Source organism: Ostrinia furnacalis, unplaced genomic scaffold (genome assembly GCF_004193835.3).
Source record: "Ostrinia furnacalis isolate ACB-3 unplaced genomic scaffold, ASM419383v2 OfSCF0635, whole genome shotgun sequence".
Taxonomy (NCBI): domain Eukaryota; kingdom Metazoa; phylum Arthropoda; class Insecta; order Lepidoptera; family Crambidae; genus Ostrinia; species Ostrinia furnacalis.
The window spans coordinates 192,782-215,151 of NW_021130874.1; the positions used below are offsets into that span (position 1 = coordinate 192,782).

Sequence of the window (22,370 nt, forward strand, 5' to 3'; positions counted from 1 at the left end):
GCCGATGCGTCAGGTGAGCGAGCGAGACGGCATGAGCCTTGCGATAAGAAGTCGATTCTTAGGTCCGGATTCCACCAAAGCTAATACGAGATAACGGAGTGCAATAGCCAGATGTGCCTTGCAAGCTGACGACGTGTAGTGACACTGCACAGCTTCGGTGGACACACCTTAGCTAAAAAACATTTTCGTCTACGCTTTGAAAATCTCCGCACATCTCCGCTTTGGTGAAGTCTGGGCTAGTCCAATGATAGTTTATCTTTCCCTGGTACAAACTGTGCCTTCATTGGTTGAGTTTTTATTACTTTTTATTGCCGGTTGTTGTAGATCCTATCTGCGCAGGAGTTGCAATGGTGGGAACTCTATGTGGAAATTTGTTTGTTTTTTTGTAAGATAACTAGTTACCACCACTACTACATCTTTCTAAAGTGTACAGCTATTTCAAGGGAAGGCTAAACGGTCTTCAGCCAATAAGAAAGAAGTTCGAGAACATCGTCTCTAAATGACAACTTTTTGTTTACAGTGGCTGCGCCGTTCACGTCTCAAGTGCAGAACATCAGCTGCGTCAAGCTTTTGGCGCTGGAGGGCCGGTGTGCTCTCAGCACGTCCTTCGCCATATTCAAGTATATGGCTCTCTATTCGCTTATACAGTTCTTCTCTATTCTCATTTTGTATAATGTAAGTATGAAATGATTATTATTTTTTGAGTTTAAGGCTTAGAACTCACGAAGCGATTTTCACCCGCAGTGTATAAACTACGGGCATTACAACGAACCGCGCATAACTCGGGCGTAAAACGCGTCTTGTAATGTGCTTTTACTTATTTCTTATCTGCATTCTACAGAAGTTGCGCAAGTGCAGGTAAAAACTGCTTCATGAGTTCTGAACCTTATAGTAAGGCCCATTAAATCTGAAAGACATCTGATTTGTTGTTCTAAACATTTCTCCGCTCCGCTCCGCCTTGGTAGAAATCGGGCGTAATTTTGCTCAATTCGTGGCTTAGTAAATACAGAGTAAATACAAATGAAGAGGTCATCTTCATAGAAACGCACCGAGCGCGGTTTGTATGTGAACGCGCCAATATACGTATGCGGCGCGCACGCACACACTGACAAAATTCGGCGCAACCACCGCTAAACTTTGTCAGTGTGTGCGTGCGCGCCGCATACGTGTTGGCGCGCTGACATACAAACCGCGCCCGTGCGTTCCCATGAAGATGACCTACTCATTTGTATTTACTCTGGTACATAAGTGTAACGGTTAAAGAGAGCGGTCAGCTAATGTTTATTTTTGCCGGCAGTTCTACTCCATCCTGGGCAACAACCAGTTCCTGTACATCGACCTGGTGCTGACGACGCTGCTGGCGCTGTCGCTGGGGCGCGCGCGGCCCGGGCCCGTGCTCACGCGCCGCTCGCCGCCCGTGTCGCTCGTCGCGCTGCCCAGCATCCTGCCGCTCATCCTGCAGGTTAGATCATGGACATCTGAGGCCCGGTTCCCACTCCGCCGGAACGGTAAAACTCCCGGAAGGGCTAGTGGATGTTTTGTCATCATTTGAATCATTCTGGGAGTGGGTAGTCAATGCGAAAAAACGCTATTATTATTCGAACAAGCGTCTTATTGTATAATAGCTAACGTGAACACGTGTTTAAATGCATCAAGGTAAAAATGTCCAAAAAATCTTTATTGGCTGGACTACAAGAACATTGAACATTTTGACATTTAATTTTATTAATTAAATCATGAGCACAATATATCAGTTGATCATTTTATCTATCACACCTTTTGTTGTACTTGTATTTTGTGATGTGTACCATTTATCACTAAACCATTGTAACCATGGTAATAATGTACATTTTGACACTGGGACTTTTTGACGTTCATACTTTTTGCCACACTGACAGCCGGTCCGTATGGACATTTTGACACCTGCACATTCCAACCGTTGAGCGTTTTTTCGCATTGACTACCCACTCCCAGAATGATTTGAATCACCGGACCGGAGCAGTGTGAACGAGTTTGTCCGGCATCTGTCCTTCGCCCGCCTCGCCCGCCTCGCCCGTGCTCCTCTTGGCTCGCATATTTTGATGAAAGTAAACTGACTTGACTTTCTTGTGGGATCCGGCATCCGGCGTAATGTGATCCGTGCACAGAGCGGGTGCGATATGCAGTGTTGCCACCTCGGATTTTATTAAAGCGCTAGATTTATTACAAACTGAAATGCGAACGACTTTTATTCGCGGAAAATATACAAGCGAATGTTTTATAAGCATAAGCTACAAATTCCGGAACGTTGGCGGGTTTTCCTTTCAAAAACGTGTTCAATTCCATATTGAAATACTGAAAATCCACTAAAAACCACCAGAAAAATTAAACACTAGGTAATGAAAATATACCACCAAGAGCCTTGAAAAAGCGCCAATTCTGGTGGTGTAAACCACCAAGGTGACAACACTGGCCAAAAGTTTCCTCGTACCTGTTTCTTCGCGTGCACTGCTCATATGCTGCCCGCGCGAGTTTTAGTGGTGACCCTGCGCGAGTTTTAGTGGAGTATGTCCAAATATTTTAGTAATCATTATCCAATGAGGGCTATCGTTTTTATACTTAACAGTTGGCACCCCTGGCGATTGACAGGACCTTACTCTACAGTGGCGCCATCTTGATGAGTGCAAATGCGATAGTCCTCCTACCACTTTAGCGCTCACAAGTTGGTGCCACTTTCTTCGCGACTAGCAACTGACAGGACCTTACTCTACAGTGGCGCTAACTAGTGAGCGCTAAAACGATAGCCCTCATTGACCGATGTCCAGTAACCGGATGACAGTTCTGGAGAAAATATCAGGTTGACGTTGTGCGCACCATTACAGGCTTATGTTATTGTAACGTAAACTAACGTTATTTTACGTTAAAAAAATAACGTTATAAATGCAAGTTATAGTGTAATAGTACACAGCAGTAATAAATAGTGTTTTATCTTTTCCTCCAGGTATCGTTGGTGCTAGTCATGCAGCTGGCACCGATCTACCTGCTCTACGCGCAGCCTTGGTGAGTGCCGAAATATCCTAATGACGTTAGACGTCGTAGTCGTATTTATTTTAAGCTTTATTGCACATGATATTAGGTTCTTTCTTACTACGAAACTTTTCTATTCCACGTTAATCCTGTATCATGTCACTGACATTTTTTTTTCTTTTTTTTTCTAGGTTTGTGCCAGTCGTTGGGGGTCCAGAAGTCGAAGAAGTTAGATGCTGGGAGAACACAGTGATATTTATAATTTCATCGTTCCAGTATTTGATAATGGCGTGCGTGTACGCTAAAGGATGGCCGTTCCGTCAACCTTTCTTTAATAATTGTAAGTTTTCTTATCTTTTAACAGCTTGTTTAATTTGACAGAGAAACCACTAGGATATCATTAATTTTTAAATCGGCATTTAGGTACTGATATCGTTGAGCATTGTTTCAAAAGAACTTTATCACTATTGTCAGTCTCAACTCTGGCGCATTATTGTTTCGGAGCAGTCGTAGGGTGTCTTAGGGACGTCTATACCTGTATTATACAAACACCTCTAATTATCGCTGGTCGCTCCCAACCTGAAAATCTTTGAGGGAGATCTACAGGGTGAAAACGATAAGTGATCTCACTCGATCGTTTCCAAACTACTCAAGATATCTAAAAACTGATTACTGATCGAGAAAGTGCTTCCCGAGCTCTTTCAAACGGTACCAATAATAGGTTACAGAATAAACTGTGTCTATCCGAAAATTCAATGTTTCCAGCTTCCATACATTTGGTACAGTCGCGTAGGTAAACTAAAAAAATATCGTAAAACTGGAAACATTGAATAATCGAGTAAGATCACTTATCGTTTCCATTCTGTTTATTCAACAGTAGACGTCCCGTCTTAAATGATGATGATGAGGACTAATGAGGGCTATCGTTTTTATACTTAACAGTTGGCACCCCTGGCGATTGACAGGACCTTACTCTACAGTGGCGCCATCTTGATGAGTGCAAATGCGATAGTCCTCCTACCACTTTAGCGCTCACCAGTTGGTGCCACTGTCTTCGCTACTAGCAAGTGACAGGACCTTACTCTACAGTGGCGCTAACTGGTGAGCGCTAAAACGATAGCCCTCATTGAATAGGCTAGTTTCCTAAAAAAATTTTTTTAGTCCGTCATGTTTAATATCAAAAAATATTGGACACATATATTTTTATTTGTCAATCTAACAAATAATTAAATAGTTATGGTGCGTTGAAGTTCCGCACGACGTCACAACGTGCGGCACTTTTGTGCACGCATTGACGTCACGGGCCTCTTCTTGTGAACTTTGGCGAGCTTTATCTCTTTAAATTTTCATTAGTTTGAAAAAGTGAAAAATACGTGTAGAGTATTTTTTGATAAGTTAACTGACGGACTAATTAAAACTCTTGCTTTTTGACCCAGGAAACATCCCGTTTCTTTCACAGACGCAATGGTGATAACATTGCTGAGCCAGGCCGTGTTCGTGGTGATGCTTCTTCTGTGCCCGTGGCAGTGGGCGGCGCGCCAGATGGAGGTGGTGGAGGCGGCGCCCGGCGACGCGCCGCAGACCATGTTCCGCGTCTACCTGCTCATCATACCCGTCATACACCTTATCTTGGCTATAGGGATAGAGGTGAGATACAAAACAAATGAATTTTACGACATATAGTTTACATTTCTTTTTTGAACCATTTAAAATATTAATAATAAAAATAGAAGTCAGGCTATTAGACGATTATCACACTGCACCGCGCTCCGCCGCGGTCCGTGTGATTACATATAAAAAATCCCGCGCGCAGACGCGTTGTCAGTGTGTTGTGCCGCGCGTGTTTTCTATACAAACTGAGGTACTTGCGTACAATGATTAAATCTGTCGTCTCGCGTACCGCGGCGCACGGTGGGCTGATATTAGAGCTTCATAGACTTAGCGTCGCTCAAAAATCAAGTGCCTAATTTTGAAAAAATTAATATGCCAATGTGTTCCTTTACCAAAAAGGAATATTTTATGTTATGTAACGTTTCTTGATAAAGTTATTATTTAATAAGTTATTGACAATTTCCTTTTTTTTTGTATGGAGCTCAACATTTATTTTTATTTTATTCGTTATTCTTAAGCTTTCTTAAGAAATTGACTTTTGTATNAAGCCGATCCAGGACATCTGAGGCCCGTTTCCCACTACGCCGGAACGGTAAGGCCGGGTTCCCACTATGCCGGACCGGCAAATCTCCCGGTCCGGTAAAATCGCCGGAAGGCCTAGCGGCGGTACAAATTGTATGAAGCTGTTCACATTATCCCGGATCCGGCTTTTCCGCCGAGCCCGGCATTTTTACCGAGCGTTTTGTCGCTACAAAATGCCGACAAAATCACCGGACCGGAGTAATGTGAACGAGTTGCGGCCCACCCTCCCCGCCCGTGCTCCCCGCACTTCATTCGGCTCGGATTTCGGATCCGGTGATCCGGTGTAATGTGAACACTCGTGTCCGGTTTCCGGCAGAAATGCCGGTCCGGCATAGTGGGAACCCGGCCTAAAACTCCCGAAAGGGCTAGTGGATGTTTTGTCACTGCGAAGTTCCGGCAGAATCGAACAGAAGTTCAGCAGTATGAACGAGTTTCACCGGCATCTGTCCTTCGCCCAACTCGCCCGTGCTCCTCTCGGCTCGCATATTTTGATTAAAGTAAACTGACTTGACTTTCTTGTGGGATCCGGCATCCGGCGTAATGTGATCCGTGCACAGAGCGGGTGCGATATGCAGTGTTGCCACCTCGGATTTTATTAAAGCGCTAGATTTATTACAAACTGAAATGCGAACGACTTTTATTCGCGGAAAATATACAAGCGAATGTTTTATAAGCATAAGCTACAAATTCCGGAACGATGGCGGGTTTTCCTTTCAAAAACGTATTCAATTCCACATTGAAATACTGAAAATCCACTAAAAACCACCAGAAAAATTAAACGCTAGGTAATGAAAATATACCACCAAGAGCCTTGACAAAGCGCCAATTCTGGTGGTGTAAACCATCAAGGTGACAACACTGGCCAAGAGTTTCCTCGTTCTTGTTTCTTCGCGTGCACTGCTCATGCTGCCCGCGCGAGTTTTAGTGGTGACCCTACGCGAATTTTAGTGGAGTATGTCCAAATATTTTAGTAATCTTTGTCCAATGAGGGCTATCGTTTTTATACTTAACAGTTGGCACCCCTGGCGATTGACAGGACCTTACTCTACAGTGGCGCCATCTTGATGAGTGCAAATGCAATAGTCCTCCTACCACTTTAGCGCTCACAAGTTGGTGCCACTGTCTTCGCGACTAGCAACTGACAGGACCTTACTCTACAGTGGCGCTAACTAGTGAGCACTAAAACGATAGCCCTCATTGACCGATGTCCAGTAACCAGATGACAGTTCTGGAGAAAGTATCAGGTTGACGTTGTGCGCACCATTACAGGCTTATGTTATTGTAACGTAAACTAACGTTATTTTACGTTAAAAAAATAACGTTATAAATGCAAGTTGAGTATTAAAAGAAGAACGGTCATCTGTGACCCAGGCCCGACAGAAACGAGACATACCTCAATTTTTTTGTCATGTCTTAATTAGTAAAATTAATATTTTTTATATTCGAAATCTATGTATAACACCAAATTATTACCTTTTGTTTTTGTTCAGGCGCCATACAAAAACTAATACAAAATGCCTATTTATCACCAAAATTGGTAAATGTATGTACCTAAATAGCTGCTATGGAATGTATTTAGGTGACCTGGAGATACAGCCGGATTATACAGGGTGGAAACGAGAAGTTACAAAATCCAAAAATTCAATGTTACCAGCTTCCATAATCTGTAACCTATTATTGGCACCATTTGAAAGAGCTCGTGAAGCACTTTCAGAATCAGTAACTAGTTTTTCGATATCTTGTATAGTTTAGAAATAATCGAGTGAGATCACTTATGGTTCCATATGTATAACCACCCTGTATAATCCGGCTGTATCTCCAGGTCACCTAGACACATTCCATAGCAGCTGTAATAGACATTTAGGTACATACATTTACCAATTTTGGTGATAAATAGGCTATTGTATTAGTTTTTGTATGGCGCCTGAACAAAAACAAAGGGTAATAATTAGGTGTTATACATAGATTTCGAATATAAAAAATATATAATTTTACTAATTAAGACATGACAAAAAAACTGAGGTATGTCTCGTTTCTGTCGGGTCTGGGTTTTTTTTGTATGGGGCGTGACCGTTCTTCTTTAGTGTTTAATCTTTTCCTCCAGGTATCGTTGGTGCTAGTCATGCAGCTGGCACCGATCTACCTGCTCTACGCGCAGCCTTGGTGAGTGCCGAAATATCCTAATGACGTTAGACGTCGTAGTCGTATTTATTTTAAGCTTTATTGCACATAATATTAGCCTATTAGGTTTTTACTATACGTAACTTTTCTATTACATGTTATCCCCTTTACTAATAAAAAGTTACACAGTTGTTGAACACTGCTTTAAAGTGACATTTCCATACAAAACGTTACTTTAAAACACTGTTCAACGAGCGTGTAAGTTTTATTAGTAAAGGGGGTACGTCATCAAGACTCGATCTGCACGTTGATTTTATATTAGGTCACTGACATTATTTTTTCTTTTTTTTTTTTCTAGGTTTGTGCCAGTCGTTGGGGGTCCAGAAGTCGAAGAAGTTAGATGCTGGGAGAACACAGTGATATTTATAATTTCATCGTTCCAGTATTTGATAATGGCGTGCGTGTACGCTAAAGGATGGCCGTTCCGTCAGCCTTTCTTTAATAATTGTAAGTTTTCTTATCTTTTAACAGCTTGTTTAATTTGACAGAGAAACCACTAGGATATCATTAATTTTTAAATCGGCATTTAGGTACTGATATCGTTGAGCATTGTTTCAAAAGAACTTTATCACTATTGTTCGGAGCAGTCGTAGGGTGTCTTAGGGACGTCTATACCTGTATTATACAAACACCTCTAATTATCGCTGGTCGCTCCCAACCTGAAAATCTTGAGGGAGATGCGCCATCTTGATGAGTGCAAATGCGATAGTCCTCCTACCACTTTAGCGCTCACCAGTTGGTGCCACTGTCTTCGCTACTAGCAAGTGACAGGACCTTACTCTACAGTGGCGCTAACTGGTGAGCGCTAAAACGATAGCCCTCATTGAATAGGCTAGTTTCCTAAAAAAATTTTTTTAGTCCGTCATGTTTAATATCAAACAATATTGGACACATATATTTTTATTTGTCAATCTAACAAATAATTAAATAGTTATGGTGCGTTGAAGTTCCGCACGACGTCACAACGTGCGGCACTTTTGTGCACGCATTGACGTCACGGGCCTCTTCTTGTGAACTTTGGCGAGCTTTATCTCTTTAAATTTTCATTAGTTTGAAAAAGTGAAAAATACGTGTAGAGTATTTTTTGATAAGTTAACTGACGGACTAATTAAAACTCTTGCTTTTTGACCCAGGAAACATCCCTATTGTTTCTTTCACAGACGCAATGGTGATAACATTGCTGAGCCAGGCCGTGTTCGTGGTGATGCTTCTTCTGTGTCCGTGGCAGTGGGCGGCGCGCCAGATGGAGGTGGTGGAGGCGGCGCCCGGCGACGCGCCGCAGACCATGTTCCGTGTCTACCTGCTCATCATACCCGTCATACACCTTATCTTGGCTATAGGGATAGAGGTGAGATACAAAACAAGTGAAAACGAAAAATGGTTTACATTTCTTTTTTGAACCATTAAAAATATTAATAATAGAAATAGAAGTCAGGCTATCAGACGATTATCCGCCGCGGTCCGTGTGATTGTTGTTGTTGTTGTTGTTTCAGCCAAATGCCGTGTGATTACATATAAAAAATCCCGCGCGCAGACGCGTTGTCAGTGTGTTGTGCCGCGCGTGTTTTCTATACAAACTGAGGTACTTGCATACAATGATTAAATCTGTCGTCTCGCGTACCGCGGCGGAGCGCGGTGCAGTATGATAATCGCCTTACTTATTTTGTTTGGAATAAGATATCGGCACCGGATTTGATAGGAAAAATTAAAGAACCCATTGCTTTCTTGTTTTCTTTTTCACTTAACCATTCAATTGAAGCGACAATACCCGAACGGTGAAAGTGTTGGACTGTCCGACTTGTGATCCGAGGAACGCGGGTTGGGCTATTATACACAACAACACATTTAGTTTACCAGTACCACGAGGGGTGAAGGGGATTATTAGTAACTAACTTTCTGCCCGCGGCTTCGCCCGCGTGAAATTTTGTCTGTCACAGAAAAACTATCGCGCGCGTCCCTGTTTCAAAAACCGGGATAAAAACTATCCTATGTCCTTTCCCGGGACTCAAACTATCTCTATGCCAAATTTCATTAAAATCGGTTCAGTGTTTTAGGCGTGAAAGCAAGACAGAGAGTTACTTTCGCATTTATAATATTAGTAGTATAAATTTGTATTTACAAATTGCTAAAATTAAAAAAATTGTCATGATGCGCCGAACGTCCAACACAAATTGTTTCAAATAACTCTGTATTCAACTCACTCGAATTGCATATCGAAGCTACATCTCATTTCGATCCGCAGGCAACACTATCGGACACCGAGAAGTTCCGAACTCTGTTCAAAATGGTGCGACGGCGGTGCGCCGACGTCGAGGAGCCGCCGCCTGAGGCCGCCTGCCCGCTGTGGGCGCCGCGCGAACCTGCGCACGTCTGCTGACTGGTACGAGGCACTTTACGAGATACATGTCTCTTACGGGTCTGGGCCNTAATCGCCTTACTTATTTTGTTTGGAATAAGATATCGGCACCGGATTTGATAGGAAAAATTAAAGAACCCATTGCTTTCTTGTTTTCTTTTTCATTTAACCATTCAATTGAAGCGACAATACCCGAACGGTGAAAGTGTTGGACTGTCCGACTTGTGATCCGAGGAACGCGGGTTGGGCTATTATGGGAAACCCACTCGTAACACAAGCACATTTAGTTTACCAGTACCGCGAGGGGTGAACGGGATTATTAGTAACTAACTTTCTGCCCGCGGCTTCGCCCGCGTGGAATTTTGTCTGTCACAGAAAAACTATCGCGCGTCCCTGTTTCAAAAACCGGGATAAAAACTATCCTATGTCCTTTCCCAGGACTCAAACTATCTCTATGCGAAATTTCATTAAAATCTGTTCAGTGTTTTAGGCGTGAAAGCAAGACAGACAGAGTTACTTTCGCTTTTATCCCTTTCGGACCGCTCCAATACAATTGTGCGGGTTACAAAATCGAGATTAACTCATTAGTTTTACATCGGAAGTGGATGGGCTAAGTATCGTACGATTGTGCGGGATGCGTTCTTTCACCTCGCTTGCAAACTTTGTACGAAGCGCAGTTGGTGAGCAGGTTACAACCTGTACAGTTCATGACTGATTGCGCTCCCCGACTTGGCAAAAGAAAGTACCTACTATGTTGTTATTTTGTAATTGTAGTAATATACAAGTTATTGATTAGATAAATAGTTAAAAATAGCATCTTTTTGTGATAACAGTGACTACTTGTAAGCAAAGGCTTTGGCGTAACGGCTTAACGAACTTTACTGACACAATTGTATCGACGTGGGCCCTACGATACCTTATGCGTATTTTAAGTTTCTCGTAATTATTAATTTTTCATGGTTTCCGCACCATGTTTCCGATTTTAAACGACGCTACTATCGCAGAGATGCTCAATGCATCTGGGGATGAGAGCGATGACAACGACAAAAGCTAGTTTCGACTACTTCAGATGAACTACTCCTCTTCTTCTGATGAATGCTCAGACATTCATGACGATACATTCCTCTGAGTATGCAAGCGGCATAGCAGACGATGCCATTCAATCGTCAACATCTTCCAGGAGATGCTGTTCATGGTCCAGGAGAAATTAAAACTCCATAATAATATTTCGAGCGCTATATTTACTGTTGAGCTCATGGAACAGATAGTTTTGCCCAAAAATCAATATGAAATGGCAAATACTGGTATAAAAACTAAACCTGTTGATTCCTTACTGGTTATAAATACGTTTTTCGGAATACATGCCATTAATAAAATTTCCAAACCCCTTACAATTTTGACCCTCACAATTGTACGTAGGAAGTGAAGGGCCCAGTTTGATACAATTGTTGGTATATGAATTTTCCAAGATGGCGGCGGAAAATCTGGAAAATTATAGCAGATTCGTAATCTGCGACCCCAAATTACCTAAAATTCATGTTCAAAATTACAAATTTCTTTCTAGTTTAAGCGCGGGTCCGAAAGGGTTATAATAGTAGTATAGATTTGTATTTACAAATTGCTAAAATTAAAAAAATTGTCATGACGCGCCGAGCGTCCTACACAAATTGTTTCAAATAACTCTGTATTCAACTCACTCGAGCTGCATATCGAAGCTACATCTCATTTCTATCCGCAGGCAACACTATCGGACACCGAGAAGTTCCGAACTCTGTTCAAAATGGTGCGACGGCGCTGCGCCGACGTCGAGGAGCCGCCGCCCGAGGCCGCCTGCCCGCTGTGGGCGCCGCGCGAGCCCGCGCACGTCTGCTGACTGGTACGAGGCACTTTACGAGACGAACGGCTCTTACGGCTCTGGGCCCGATTCTGAGACGTCAGTACTTGTAATAAAGTCCACTATAGCTTACTTCTTGATGTAATGGGACGGTGACTACCATTGAGGTCGCAATCAGGGTTCGGATATTATCAGGCAAGTGACATTACTTCTTATGAGATGTCAAAACGTTGTTCGTCTGTAGAGATTGTGTGAAATTACGCATGTTTGACTCGAAGCTTCAGTTTTCCAAAGGCAACTGACCAAAAAAATAATAACGAACCAGCTATTGATACATAATTAAAAATCGACATGAGCATTTATTTTTGGATAGTGTCCAATCCCCAATTTTTATGTCGTGACCTAATCCGTCACAGCAAACTTTTGAGACTCACGTGACCAAATTAGATCAGATTTTGGCCAAATATATTGGGAAATGGTGTCAACTAAATCATAGAAGCCTCAAATATAAGTATACGTATTCTTTGGTGCTGTCCTATTTTATACTTAAGAAGGAAAAGTATAGACTGACTTTAGACATGAAAAATGTCTTAGAATCGGGCCCTATAAATTGACGACAAATTAATATGCTTGGCAATGTGTTATAGAGTAATCTATCCAATTCTATTGTACCAGTTTTTAACTTAAAAACTTTCCTAATCTTCCCAAAGAATGATCATTTTCTAAGAAAAGATATAGCACATTTTTTAAAATTTAGTTTAGAATGAAAACTGTTACAACAGAATTGACATTTATTATCATTTGAGCAATACTGTTGGCATGTAAGTAACACATTGTCAAATATATTCATTATTTATACACACCGTAACGACATTCAATGGAAAATGTAGGAAGAATGTCTCTAAGAATATGGGGTAACCCTTATTCGCTATCTAATACGAGGCAGTATCATCTAGTGATATGTGTGATTAGTGAGATAGTTTTAGACGATTGATCGCCGCCAAGCAACTTAATGTGACCAAAAATATGTGTTAGTGAATTTGTCATCTATAGGAAAATAAATCTCGCAACCTACCAGTGTACACATGCTTCTATACAATGTAACATTCGTTGTCGATTTCGTTTCTATTACATTTTTTACTGTATGTAAAGTGTTCATGAAATTAAATATGTCAATAATGTTACTTGTCTAGAAATATTGTTTGGCTCATGCCGTAACTAGCAATCAATTTTATTGTAACATTGATCATTCAATCAATTGTAACATTGATAATTATTTACCAACGTGTTGTTAACTGGTAAATATTGCAGGTATTATGTTTGCACTGCTAGACAACTGTCACATAGCACTTATAATTTTAATTTAACAATGCAATTTGTACAATTAAATAGTAAACTTAAGACTTAAACAAGATACTTACTAAACAATTCTACTTAGTTTTTTACCAGTGTTGATGAAATAGAAAATGGTTCAAACATTGGCATGCTACTTACGAGGCGAGGTCTACCATGCGACGTAAAACACGATATCAATAATTAAATAATCGCTTGTGTTATTTTTATGCATTTCATTATTTTGAGAGTTTATTTAAAACAGGTTAGTGATAGAGATATTCACTCGAATAAGTAACCAGGTTATTGTAACATTGGGTTTATTGGAAAGTTAAAACCAAAAAGATATCCCAGTGAGACATGCAATAAATATTACACTTTAATTAAAACGTTTCAGACGATCATTTTACGCCTATTACCTATTGTAACATGCGTGATGATGAATAAATTGTGAATTTTGAAGGTGTTATACACGCATCCATAATTTAAACCGTACTATACTGTGCGAACTCTGTTGCGTATGATACAACGCAACTGGTTATTGCAATAGGGTTTGATAAATTAAAGTATTTATTACATTGCATATTTATACACTTGACGTAGCTGTGTATCACACCTTTTCGAATTGACAATTCAGTGATTGATAACGAATTCTCCATAGTTAATACCTCTAGCCAATTTTACTTAATCCCCCTAAATTATAATCATAAATTAGATAGATAGGTATTTATAAGTGATGTCCTATTTTATTGTAGATAAATGATCATACTAGTTTTTATAATTGAGATTCTTTGAAAATATTATTTAGTATGATTTAAAATCGGGAATTTCTTAACAGTATGTACTTATTGTTTTACACTAATTATTAGTGATTTTAGATTTATCTTTATTTTTGTATAGTTGTATGCGGTATAATGTGAATGAAAATTTGAGTTGTTGTTAGTTTTTATTTTATTGAGTGTTTGTTTAGCTGATTCATTTCAATTGTTTCACATTTCTTTAATATTTTTTAAAAGACAATGTGCACAAATCGTTTTGTATAATTCGCTATACTATTGTGTATTATTTAATCAAACCATGAAATCTTAACTAAAGAGTAAGGCGGTTATCACACTGCGCCGCGCTCCGACGCGGAGCGCGTGATTTCATATAAAAAAACCCTCGCGCGGACGCGTTGTCAGTGTGAAGTGCCGCGCGTGTTTTCTATACAAACTGAGGTATTTGCATACAATGATTAAATCTGTCGTCCCGCGCTCCGCGGCGGAGCGCGGCGCAGTGTGATAACCGCCTAAATACGACATTGCCATATTGATATCTTTGAACATGCATATTTCGTGAATTGTCAGTTACCAAAGTTTTTATCATTGTTTTTTACTATTGCTAGCACTTAGACCTCTTGCTCGGCGGGGTTTGTTATCATACAGTATAACGTGTGAAGATTTATTACAAAAGGTGTCAAAATTAAATCTTGCAATATGCAAATAAAACTACTTTTAGAACCAGTACAGTGAAATGTTTAACAGTGATAGTTTTCTTCTTTATACTAATATTTTTTTACTTTTTCAAATTAAGTTGCATTTCGCTTAGATTGACTATTGTCAATTTGTTTTTGCAATACTAGCATTAAGTTAGTATCAACTAATATAGTGTTTTTTGTGAGAATCACAAGTTTGTAAAGTGGCGATTGACTAATGAATATTATTTTTAAGTGAAACATACCTACATGTTTACGAAATACCTAAGTAGGTTTTCAAAACCAGTGTCACAAAATGTCTCAATACATCAAAATAATCAACTGGTTTCCCCTGTTTGTTACAATTTTATCTACGATATCTTAGTTTTACTATTAATGTCTTCTGTATTATGAAAATACATTAGATTGCTTTTGTGTATTTCGTTTCTTTTTTGCTGTAAAGAAGGTCAGTCCTGTTCAAAAACCCAAGTTCTGATGTGCAGGCTGGTCTGGCATAGTCAGTCGCCTCTTACATAACGTATTATGCTCCAACCAATTGTAGAATTAACTTAAATCCATTCCTAATAATTTAGTCCGTTGTAAGATTATTTTGGTGCTTTGTTTGATTTAGATTTTTCAAATCTTATGTAGAGTAAAATATCAAGAGATACATTTTTGAAGAACTCTCTTTTTAAACTTGTTATTTATTGAACTGCATTATTGTGGTTGTTTTTAGACTCTTGTAAATTGTCTATGTTTATATTATATTTCTCCAGTATTTGGAACTTGTTGACTGTTTTGTGTCCAATTTATGTCACGATAATGTAGTTCGATTAAAATTTTACTAATACTGCGACGTTTTAGATGGATGTGACCATAAAATAAATGGTTCATTATAATAAACTTATTTTTATTTAGAAAAATCCTTTCCTAATCTTTTCGAAGATAAGAAAAATAAAAAGAGTAGAGTTGCGTGTAAGAAAGTTTAATAATAGTGATGTAAAATTTCTAAACTAATAGTACATAGCATTCCTGTTTCATGGCTACACATAATAGGATTCAAAAACACCGCATCAAACTCATGAAAGAAAAGAGTTAGCTTACAAAAGTTCACTACGAAGAGAAAACAATTCCATTTAAGGCAAATAAGTGGGGTATCCTGGTGGTGGCGAGTATTGTGGCGGCTGGGTGTCCTTCGGGCGGACCAGCAGGGGCCGCGCGCTGCGGGCAGCCGGTGGCTGTTTCCACCTGAAACAAATTTCATAAGTTCATAATTTGTACTACAGATGTTGAAAAAAGGTCTCTAAGGAATCATATTGAATGGAAACTTATATTTAAAGGAAAGAAAAAAGACAGGTTTTTGGAAAGTTATATTCTTGAATAGTTTACGAAGTTTGATTTTAAAAGCCTGACTTCGACTAAGTTTCCCACACCGCTATACACTATCACAGAAACCTACTTAAGGTTCAGTCAAATCAACGCGATCAGCCGGCGTGCAGCGATGGCGATCAGACTTAAGGTTCGGCCAAAGTGCCAAACCAACGCGATCAGCCGGCTTGGTTTGACTGAACCTTAAGTAGGTTTCTGTGATAGTGTGTAGCGGTGTTCGCGTTGGTTTGGCTGAACCTTTAGGCGTTATTAAGCATCAAACGCACCAAGGAACGAGGCTCAGGTCGTACGGCGGCTTCGGCTACGCCAGCCGCTCCGCGCGCTCCCACCGCAGCGTGAAGTAATCTCTTCCCGCACCGCTACACTATGGCAGAAACCTACTTAGGCGTTATTAAGCATCAAACGCACCACGGAACGAGGCTTAAATCGTACGGCAGCTTCGGCTGCACCAGCCGCTCGGCCCGCTCCCGCCGCAGCGTGAAGTAATCTCTTCCCGCACCGCTACACTATGGCAGAAACCTACTTAGGCGTTATTTATGCATCAAACGCACCAAGGAACGAGGCTCAGGTCGTACGGCGGCTTGGGCTGCGCCAGCCGCTCGGCCCGCTCCCGCCGCAGCGTGAAGTAATCTCTTCCCGCACCGCTACACTATGGCAGAAACCTACTTTGGCGTTATCAAGCATCAAACGCACCAAGGAACGAGGCTCAGGTCGTACGGCGGCTTGGGCTGCGCCAGCCGCTCCGCACGCTTCCGCGTGAAGTAACCATTCCCGCACCGCTACACTATCTCAGAAACCTACTTAGGCGTTATTTAAGCATCAAACGCACCAAGGAACGAGGCTTAGGTCGTACGGCGGCTTCGGCTGCGCCAGCCGCTCGGCCCGCTCCCGCCGCAGCGTGCCGGCGTCGCGCACCGCCGCGCACCACGCGCGCAGCGTGAAGTAGTACACCAGCTCCACGCCCGACAGCAGCGAGAACCCGAGGAACAGGCCTGCTATGCCGCCGAATGATACTAAAACACAAACATAGGACTGAGTTGCTTGCGCTGCTTCTTCTCAGCACTGACCCCTCAGATCATAGAAGGGATATGATCTGAGACTGACCCGTTTATTGTCCCGAAGCAGTGGTAGGGTTAATACTGGGACGTGTAAGAGTAGGCGAACACCGTTGATTTTTAGTTGGCCGATAGTTGTGGCCGATAGTTGTGCCCGATTTCAAATTGTATGAAGAATCGGCCAAATCGAATCGGCGTAGTGTGCGCGCTCCCATACAGGCCCATACTGATCAACAGCCCGACTAAACTATCGGCCGACGAAAAATCAACGGTGTGCGCCTACTCTAAAAGAGCTTTTTAAAAGCCTAATTTGCAAATATAAATGAGTTTTACGAGTTTTTGAACTTGCTCAGATTTATCCAAACAATTTTTCGCAACGACGCACGCCACGGTACAATGTGTAAAAAAATTGGAATCTTTTCAAAAAGTTACTTTTTATTTTCGAAGAAAACTGATAGTGTGAATATAAAATGGACTACACGGCGGTAAATCACAACACCGATAAGCATATTTAAATAAATACAGAAATCGTGGCGTGCATTCTAACCGGGTAATCAAAATCACTGGTTTTTTTTTTTTTTACTATTTTTAAGTTTGGAGCTAAGTTTAACTTCTTAATATCTTATAAAAAGTCCTTGGCATTATTATTATACGCAGACCGTTTTGACGAAACATTTACTTAGTTAAGAGTCGGGAAGGGACATTCGTATATTACGGAGACGGGTCAAACATTGCATAATGAAATACAACAAGAAAAACAGTACGAAAAAAGTCAATGAACGACGTAATGCTTACCCAACAAGTCAACCCAACCGAAGAGCACCTCGCGTTTGTACCGCACCATTGGCCACGACACGAACTCCGTTTCCAGTGAACTTGTCGAGCCTGATGCTTTCATAGAACTACAAATTTGAAATAATTATGTACTTTGTTGACTAAACTAAAATTGACTTCAGTTCAGATACAGAAAGTGCTGTTAAAACGTCAACGCTATACACCTACAGTTCCACCACGTACCACGTTGGGCGCCAATTTCTGTCGGACCTCGATAACACATTATTTAAATGTACCATGTTGAGTGCCAATTTAATAACAAAGGAAAAACAAAGTTATACTATTATACTAATTACTTACTCAATTTCAGTGAGCTTCTCGACTTCATAAACTGTGTGTTTGCAGCCCAGTTCACACGAGCAACGCGTCACGTCCGTGATCGCGTCTACGTTATCCGCTATGCACTTTAGTTCGGGAACTGTACAAAATCTGTAGCCCTCTATAAATAAAGTAATAAACCTTTTTAAATATTCTACTACGTGTATTTTACAAAAAATTATGCTCTCTTACTTGTGGTCGGATAAAAGTGCGGCACACATTTGCAAAAAGCTCGACTCCTCTGCATACGGCACTGCCTCATACAAGTGGAATACGTATAAATGTTGGAGGTTTCTAGTTTCTGCTCATCTGCGAAGATACAGCGGCGCTGGCGTATAGACAACTGCCGGGCGTCTTCTGTAGTGTACGTGTGTTTCACGGAAAATGACACTTTTTCCACTCGTCGGTCCCACGAATGTTGAGCGCTCTGCTCTAAGCCAGCCGCTTCTTCCGTCGAATGTATGTAGACCTAAACCAAGCCTTAATTTGAAGTGTAGTCTTATAAACAGACCTAAATGCTGTATGTAGGTGAACACAAGTAAGGTACTCACTTCAATGGTGGTGTCGTTACGATAAGAATTAAATAGAAACGACCATTTTGCATCTGTCTCGTGTATAAACGCTTCTGCGAATTGATCCGGTTGCGGTTGAGTTTGCCTAAAATGAATAACCGAAATACAACACCTCTAATTATAACTGCATGCAAAAAAAAAACGTAGGTATGTAACTTACCAGGGCCATGTTTTTTCAGCGTGCCTAGAGTTGAAAGCATAGCAAAATCCCATCTCGGTAAACACCGGCACAAGCAGATCACAGCATTCCTCCGAATCACCTTTCCACTCGCAGTCGTAGAATAGCGAATCGCAGCGACGTACGATCTAAAGCGGTAACACATTTTAGGGTTAAACTACATGGACCTATAAAAAAAGTCGGACGGATTCTCATCAACAAAATACTGTGACATTAGGATACACCAGCGTGCCTGTACGTACAGGCCGGCACGCACACATTCACACCCTGTTACACCACTTCGAGTGCAAACTTCACACAGTTGACACATTTAAGCAGCGAAAAAACAACACGAATTCGACATGTCTTGTGTGATGAAATTGTGTAAAAACCGTTCTGTTCGAACAAACAAAAATTAAGGAATCACATTTCACAGGCAAAATAATAATCCAATCACTTATTTCCCGACATTAAAATATTGAAATTAATTGAAATCAAACGTCATTCACTCGAAAAAATAATACGTCAAAGACCAGTGTTCTCAGTTATTTACGTGGGAAAATTACCCGAAATATGGGAAATTAATAATAATTTTAGGACTTTTTAGTTATTTATTACGCACACTATGGAAATAAAATAATTTATCATAATAATTGTGTTTTAATGGGATATAGGTAAGTCAAAGCTTCAAAAAATATTAAAATTACTTAGTTTCACAGTAATACTTTAGTTATTTCAATATTTCTGTCTTAAAAAAATTAAATACACATATTTTCTTGATTCCCATGGCTTTTTTAACATTATTTAATGAATAAAATAAAAGTTACTTCTAATAAAATAAAATAAAAAACAAAGAAAACGACAAAATGTTATTTTTTTCATGAATTCTCTAATTTTTTAATATTTTTACATAAATTATACAGCAACTAAGTAAACAAAACCCAGCAAAAACATCAAATTATTTTAATTTGGGCAGTACTTACACCAATTTGTCCTATGTTTTTTCCAAAAGTATGGTGTAAAATTAGTGTAACTGTCAAAAGTACAAAAATACATTGGTGTAACTGCAATTTATTTCCTTTACTAAAACATATTAGATAATTCTTTTTATTTAATCTAAAACCGCGTAGAAACCTAAGCATTTCTGTAAAAACAGATCCAAAAAAGGTTAAATAGGAAAAAAGTTATGTCCGATTTAAGACGAAAAAAAACTTTAAACGGTTCTACTGAAAAACTGTATTTTGTCAGTTACCCCAAGTGAACCTGCAACTGACGATATAACTGGTAGGCAAATAAAAAAAGATTTGTTAGAAGAATAATGTACGATAACAGCTACTAGTCAATAAAAATAAAAAACCGAGTTGCAAAGCAGATGGTTTACCCAGCCACCGTTCAAGCATGATGGTGTTCGCAACGCTCGAATGAGTGTCATGATACTGTGCAGAATAATAAGAAAATATCCAAGAAGCTAATAACAACATAATAATGGAAAAATATTGACAAAAGAAATTACAATATCATGGGGTTAGTATACACTTACGATTCTATGTATTCTTGGAGAAGTTCATCATCAACGGGATTTACATCGCACAATGTGACAGCTGGAAACGGCACGTCCCAATTGTGGAAATCCGTATCCAAACCTGCAAATGTGTTTAAAATGGCAAGCTGGTTAAATAATAAGCTTTTAACTTTAAATTTAAACTTTTAACTTTAATTTAAATAATAATATTAAATTTTCTTTTAATCCACTTTTAAGAATGGAGGTTTTGTTGTGCATTTTTTTATATTTTGTGATTTTAAATTGCTCGCACTCTGCATAACTTTCGATTAACTTGTAAAGTTTATCTGTGGAAACTGATTAGGCTACTGTTCTGTTCTTATTTTTTAAGTTCACATGTATAAACTCATGCTGTTTGTTTCCTTAATAAAGAAAAATAAAATAAACTTGGTTAACTCTTTCACTGAAGAGTGTACCTAAGTGAAAAAACATAACTAACTTATCTAAAAGGCTTTTACCTGTAATTGTTGGATTGGTCTGAAATTTTTCCCACAAACTAACAATGATGATGCAAGTGGTCACAGCACCTACAGCCGTAAAGCTAAACCACATAAACCTGAAAAAATATATTCAAAAAGCAGTTCCAGAAAAAATCCGTTATAATATAAGTATAACCACTTCCTTTAACTCGTCTCTTATTTAGGTCTCTTCCGTGAATAATAACTTATTGGGATTTAGCATCCGAGTAAACTATAGACAGACAGGTCTTACTTTTCACAGAACGGTCGTTCCTTTTCAGCAATGTAACGCACACCGTGCAGCGTGGAGTTGTTAAAGAACTCAGTCGTTTGATGGCGAAGGCTGGTGGCCAGCAATGACAAAGGTCCACCGTCCGAGGACTTGCCATCATCGTCCACAAATCCATTCTTCCGCTTCGATCCTTCAGGGTGAACCCTCATATTTTTATTTTACACATTTTTCAACCGTCTCCGTAACCACTGATATGATGCACAGTTGGGCAATAAACATACTGAATCACGCTAGGCCGATAATATCAAAAATATCGACCGCCCATTGCGTGACATACGTAATGTCATAAGTATTGCCTATTAAAAGTTATCCTGTAACGACATCTAAAAGCCGTTTAAAAGTGTGCCATGAAATATTATAGCATTACAATATTACAATTCAAACACGCATAATGTTTTAAAACAGTGTGCCTACAACAACTCAACAACAACTGAACAGTCTTACAGCAAAATAACAACTTCGATTATGTAGACATTTTATTCACCCACCTTGGGATCTGTGTATGAATAAAGGAAACAAAAGTGATAAATTTCACTTTCATCAAACTATTATGTGTCGAGTATTAAAGTAAATTTATAGAAATTCAAACAGTTAAGTATAAAATATAAAGTACTTACTTTTTTATTGGGGACCTATCTATTAATTCCAATCATAGGTACACCTACTAAATCCGCGACATATTTTTTATAGTGTAAAATTGCAGGACACGAGCTCTTGGTCTACATTTAATCAAATATTTACTACTCCCTTATTAAAACTACAGCCAACAATCTGATAATAAAGTACTCTATTACATGAGTAGAACTAGGTATAGTAAAATAAATGCGTCGTCATTGTTAGTAGGGGAAAGTAGTACGAGATGATCCCCTTAAGCGGGAATCGCTGTAAAATACATATTTTTCGAGGTAAACCAAAAATAAAGACGATTACTACTAGTATATTTATCTATCCAACTTTCCTTATATCTACTCAAAACCAGAAATTAATTGAGGTTTCATTAAAATATTTCATTTTTTGCAAAACCTTACAAAGTGATCATCTTGTACACCCCTGTGGGTAAGATGATCCCCCAGGTAGGGGTAAGATGATCCCTATGATTCTGTTCTATGATCTATTCTTTTCTGGTTATATTCCTTTCGGAGTACCTAATTATGCGAACAAATCGTTAAAAAGTTAGAAAAGAAAAACATTTACGAATTAAATAACGAAAATAACTGATTCTTTCTTAGTACCTACTAAAAAGCGTTTAAATAATTGAAACGCTTTTTGGCTGGAGCTGTGTTGAATATATCACAAATAAATTCACCTGCTTCATCACCCTCTACCGCAGCACATGCTTTATGGCCCCATTTTCCACGTCATGCATAACATTTTATCCA

General features: G+C 39.7%; 2 protein-coding genes across 2 annotated transcripts in view; one reads left to right on the forward strand and one right to left on the reverse strand.

The window, feature by feature from the left end:
* LOC114366451 (probable cation-transporting ATPase 13A3) overlaps positions 1-14,043 on the forward strand; it is a 31,615-nt gene extending 17,572 nt beyond the window's left edge. Inside the window, exons 17-22 of the mRNA XM_028323319.1 lie at positions 1,298-1,462; positions 2,981-3,039; positions 3,198-3,346; positions 4,466-4,653; positions 9,623-9,805; positions 11,658-14,043. Coding sequence (XP_028179120.1) covers positions 1,298-1,462; positions 2,981-3,039; positions 3,198-3,346; positions 4,466-4,653; positions 9,623-9,757 — 696 coding nt within the window. The 3' untranslated portion in view covers positions 9,758-9,805; positions 11,658-14,043. The remainder of the gene's footprint in view (positions 1-1,297; positions 1,463-2,980; positions 3,040-3,197; positions 3,347-4,465; positions 4,654-9,622; positions 9,806-11,657) is intronic.
* Positions 14,044-15,324: 1,281 nt separating this feature from the next.
* Positions 15,325-21,368, reverse strand: ppk23 (amiloride-sensitive sodium channel pickpocket 23). The gene is made up of 11 exons (XM_028323300.1): positions 20,953-21,368; positions 20,700-20,797; positions 20,221-20,323; positions 20,062-20,116; positions 18,684-18,829; positions 18,503-18,608; positions 18,144-18,420; positions 17,934-18,072; positions 17,595-17,701; positions 16,574-16,757; positions 15,325-15,603 (listed from the first exon to the last, which is right to left on the reverse strand). The coding sequence occupies exons 1-11, from the start codon at positions 21,138-21,140 to the stop codon at positions 15,492-15,494; spliced, it is 1,515 nt and encodes a 504-aa protein (XP_028179101.1). The 5' UTR covers positions 21,141-21,368; the 3' UTR covers positions 15,325-15,491.
* Between the last annotated feature and the right edge of the window lie 1,002 nt (positions 21,369-22,370).

What these genes read in the sequence shown, in the direction of transcription:
- ppk23 (XM_028323300.1), bottom strand. Translation starts at nt 21,140, where the DNA reads ATGAGGGTTCACCCTGAAGGATCGAAGCGGAAGAATGGATTTGTGGAC. An exon ending in GAACGACCGTTCTGTGAAAA is followed by an intron (nt 20,798 to 20,952) that starts GTAAGACCTGTC and finishes ATATTTTTTCAG; the next exon opens with GTTTATGTGGTTTAGCTTTA. An exon ending in GCTGAAAAAACATGGCCCTG is followed by an intron (nt 18,609 to 18,683) that starts GTAAGTTACATA and finishes TATTCATTTTAG; the next exon opens with GCAAACTCAACCGCAACCGG.